The sequence below is a fragment of the Oculina patagonica genome, chromosome 4 (assembly GCF_052425735.1).
Source record: "Oculina patagonica isolate OP01 chromosome 4, crgOcupat, whole genome shotgun sequence".
NCBI lineage: Eukaryota > Metazoa > Cnidaria > Anthozoa > Scleractinia > Oculinidae > Oculina > Oculina patagonica.
Window position 1 is genome coordinate 35,855,106 of NC_135761.1, and position 4,588 is coordinate 35,859,693.

The window sequence follows — 4,588 nt, forward strand, 5'->3', positions numbered from 1 at the left end:
GCATTGGAAATCTCACATAGAATTATTCTGTTTTGCTCTTCATATTTGTAATTCGATATGCTCTTAGTTTATGTAGGCCTCCAACCTTTTTTAAAAGATCCATTTTAGTGCTGTTTTTTGCTCTTGACTAACGCATTTATTTCTTGCTGTTTATACACAATCTCAATACGATATTTATGAACTAGAAATGTCTGGTAAAATGTTTGTTTTTTGTTCCTCGAATTCCTCCCTGGAGATGCTCCCAGATTTTTGCAGTTCTCTGAGCATTTGGAGCTGCTGAAGCAATTCTGTTCTGCTGCAATTCTTGCTCGACCCTGTTGCCTGAAAAAAAAAGTATATCGAAACAAATATTCGTATTACACAGGATTTAATAATCCAATGTAGAATATGAGAGCCCCCCAAAAAATAACTTAGGAAATACAGAGGAGGAGGATTTGCAATAAGAGAATTATTAATCGTTATAGAGCTGAAACTTTTTAATACCTCTCGCAAAAGCTTTGCCGGATTTGTGAAGTATATGTGTATGATTTTGATATTGCCTGGCAGCCACATTTTTATATGCAATTTTGGCAAAAAACAACTGTTCTGACATGATTCTTTTCAGTTTTCATAAGCAAATTCACTGAATAATCATCCCACCATTGTTGAGTTCCCTTGTCAAAGCGGAGGGGTAGCAGTATAAGCCCGTTTCCTTTTAGAAGCCAAGACGGCGTCATGGACCACTTCTTGTCATAGGCGTACGGGCACCTTCAGAGCTGGGCAGCGGAGACCTTATTGCCCGAAAAATAAAGAAACGGCATGTGTTGAAAGGGAATAAAGAGGCATATAAAATGGTCAAGAAAACGTGCATTGAAATAGTTGTGTGTTATTTAATTAATTTTGTAGCGTTGCCCGAAGATGTCAATGTAATAAATCCTCTCATTTTCTTCGGAAATATTTATTTATTCAACGACAGGACGTAAGCATTGATGAATGAAGTATAGCTAATACTTATCTCTTGAATGAGCTCCACCAGGGTCCTTGCATTTTACTTGGAAAGTTTTCAGGACAGGGATGAGAACATTTGGTCAATGTCCTCATGGGTGCGGCCTCCATAAAAAAGCACAGCTTTATTTGAAACAAGAAAGTTATTGTAGCTAAGGAACAACTCAAGAAATTAACAATCAAGTTCGTGGAAGCAGAAATGGAAGATAAGAAGGGAGAAAGGGAGGGAGGGAGGCAAGGAAGCAGGGAAGAAAGGGCGGAAAACGGAAGGAAAGGATGGATGGTACAATGTACTATTTATAATCAACTTCTCCTAATCTTCTTGAAAACCTTCAGCTCTGCCAGTAAACCGAGAAAAGCAAGGATGTTTTATATCCCCGACAGCAACTGTTCATTCGAATGTACAGTATAGATGGCAGCTGACCAAACTATTGTATAAATAAAAAATGCAGGGGTGGTCAAAAATGTCACTTAGTATGTATGTTTTAGTGCTACACTCAACTTAACACTTTGGTACTTGTGACGTATCCCAGCCCTATCCTCCACCCAGCGACAAGGAACTTAGTACTTGAAACTTATTATTAAATTTCTTATATTTTCATGTCAGTGATGTATATTGCTGGCCCTGTAATGAATTCTCTTCTCTTTCATATATTTTGCAAAAGGTTCTTACCATAACATATCAAGACATAACAATTTCACGAGTTCAATAGAAACACCTTACAGGAAATATTTACCCTTGCTCCCCCCAGGTTGACTGACATTTTCTTTTTTTCCATTCCTTCTCCCTCCCCTCCCCTTGCAGTGTGGACTTTTATGGCCAAGGCGGCAGTATTTCCAGCATCTGACTGAAAAGGATAAAAATGCATATCAGTTTGGGCAAGTTCCTCTTTATCATTATTACATCCTTGCTCACACTGCATTGTTTTATCTCCATAGCATCTTTTTGATCAGCTCCGCAGTTTTGCCGAAAAGAGGGGCTACTTTCAAAAAGGTCTTCATTACTGTAGCTACACAAGGCTTCTTGGATAAATTGTTAACTTTAAAGTGTGTTGGGCATGAAGTTTCACATGGCTCAGACTCTTGGAGAATGTGTTCTATAAAAACAACATGATGGCCAATATTTGATTCAATGAAGGATTCGACCTGAAACCCATGTAAACCAAATGTAAACAAGGCCTTTAGGTAGTTGTAGGAGACCTGGGGCCTGTTCTCAAAGGTCAGACAAAAATCTCTCACACCAGGAATAAACACTGTTGTTTTATTTGCACACTGAAGTTTTGATATAAGCTTAAACCCTACCAACTTTCTTATGGCAAAGTTTAAGTTTTCGGGGTTCTAGACCGTATGCAGAAGTGGTTTTCATTCATTTCTTTTGTTTTGTCACGTCTCTGAAATGCTTCTGAAATCAAAAAGTAGAGTGTAAAACTTGTTTTGTTTGTTAGACATAACTATTCACAGTAGAAACACCTAACAGGAAATATTTACCTTTGCTCCCCCCCAGGTAAACTGACTACTCCGAATGCTAGTAGGTCAGTTCTGAGCATGATATTGAGTAGCAGCTCATGAAGTACGAGATCAAACGAGTGTTATTTGGCTAATATTTGATTGATTACGTGCTTTCCTTTATCATGAGGAAAATCATAAAATGTTAACATAATTTGTTTAATTTGAGTTTTATTATCCATGCTATATCATACTGTTTTCCCAGTTTGAGTACACCTCAAGCATCTGCTGATGCTGTTGTAATTTTTCATGTTTGTTAAGAGTGCACGAGCTGGCAGATCAACTGGTAAAAGCATTAATATTGCTTTGCAGGCTTTGAAAATATCAATATTCGAAATATGGTCTCCATTTGCTAGAATACCTCCATCCAATCAGTACACAGTAAAAAGGTTGGTGAGTTAAGTATTTTGCAGCTAGTGATGATGGCATGGATAGTATTTGAATATGAAATGTTTGTGTAAAGTGATGTGTAGTCAAAAGTGGTTAATTAAGTATAGTTGTCAATGTCTTTGATGTTGAAGTTGTGTAGTAAGTCTAAAAGGTCTGTAGAGTTGTAAATTCAAGAAAAAGGTATCTCTTGTTTGGCAAAAATGTCTTTGAGTCGTAAAATAATTTTGTCAAATTCTTGTCCAAGTAGTCGTGAGCGGTTTGAAGTTGTCCACTGTGTGCTGTAATAATGGGTCATCTAGTTAATATGTGTAGGTTGAAAGTTGATGCTGTATCTGTCAGTTCTTTTGGTAGAAGTTTCATGTAGGAAGTTGCCGTTTGTCTTGTCTATCAGTGTACAGTAGTCGTTTGTCAGTGAGTTGTTAGTAAAAAGTTCTTAAAATTGGGATTCATGAATCACGAAAAAATAAAAGCCCAAATCACGATTCAGGGCAAATAAATAGGCTCAATTACGCTTTACGTAGAAAGTATAGGGGACCCTGAAAAGAGTGTTTTATTATTGGAGGAAGATGCTGCAACGAGGAAATACAGTTTAAACCAGGATTCAGTTTAATGCAAATCGTATTTAATCTTATTTACAACAATACTCTTTATAACGCACTTTATGAATGACATTTATAATTAATTCAAACAGATTTTTAGCGGCTTAAAAAGCGGGTTTGTATCCGCGGAATTGTCATCATTCTTCTCAAAATCAGTATCAACACCATCATGATCATTATCTTCTTCCTCTTCTTCTTGTGCTCTTCTGATCAAATGCTTTCTTCGTTTAATTCTTTCTTCTTCATTATCATCATCAAGCACATTTTCCTCAGCCTCTATATCATTATTCTCATCCTCAGCCTTATCATTATCATAATTGTCCTCATCGTCATCATCAACAATATTGTCGTTATTCTCATCATCATTTTCGTCCCCATTGTCAACATTCTCATCATCGCCATTATTGTCCTAATCCTCATTCTCCTTATCGTCATTGTTGTCCTCATCTTCATTCTCATCATCGTCGTTATTATCCTCATCTTCATCCTCCTCATTCTCATCATCGTCGTTATTATCCTCATTATCATCCTCATTCTCATCATCGTCATTGTTGTCCTCATCTTCATTCTCATCATCGTCGTTATTGTCCTCATCTTCATCCTCCTCGTTCTCATTATCGTCGTTATTATCCTCATTATCATCCTCCTCATTCTCATTGTCATTATTGTCCTCGTCATCATTCTCGTAATCGCTATCATAGCCATCATCATCACTACAACCATCATCTTTTTCTTCTCCTCTTTCTTCATCTTCTGATACGTTTTCAGCATCCGCATAAAGAGGCATTATACACAATAATTCTTTTTTTCATTTTACTTTTCTTTCATCCTCATCCTCCTCATCACCACCACCTTGTTCTTGTTCTGATTCGTTTTTAGCATCCACATAAAAGGCAATACACCCAATACTTCTTTTTTTCGTTTTACTTCTCCATCGTCGTCACGTAGTTAACGTAGTTAAAGTTTCCGTAATAATCTGTTAGAATTTGTGATATTCTTTGTCAAGTCGAAGTTGTCAATGCGTTTGTATGTAGTAGTGCCTTTAAAATGTTTGTTGTATTCGTTAGTAAACCATGAGGTGGGTACTAGGGCCCAGCCCATGTTTTTGT

At 37.0% G+C, this 4,588-nt stretch overlaps 1 protein-coding gene across 1 annotated transcript; it reads right to left on the minus strand.

Moving 5' to 3' along the window:
• Positions 1-3,888: 3,888 nt before the first annotated feature.
• On the minus strand, positions 3,889-4,266 carry LOC144652418 (uncharacterized). The gene has a single exon (XM_078512431.1). The coding sequence runs from the start codon at positions 4,264-4,266 to the stop codon at positions 3,889-3,891; it is 378 nt and encodes a 125-aa protein (XP_078368557.1).
• Between the last annotated feature and the right edge of the window lie 322 nt (positions 4,267-4,588).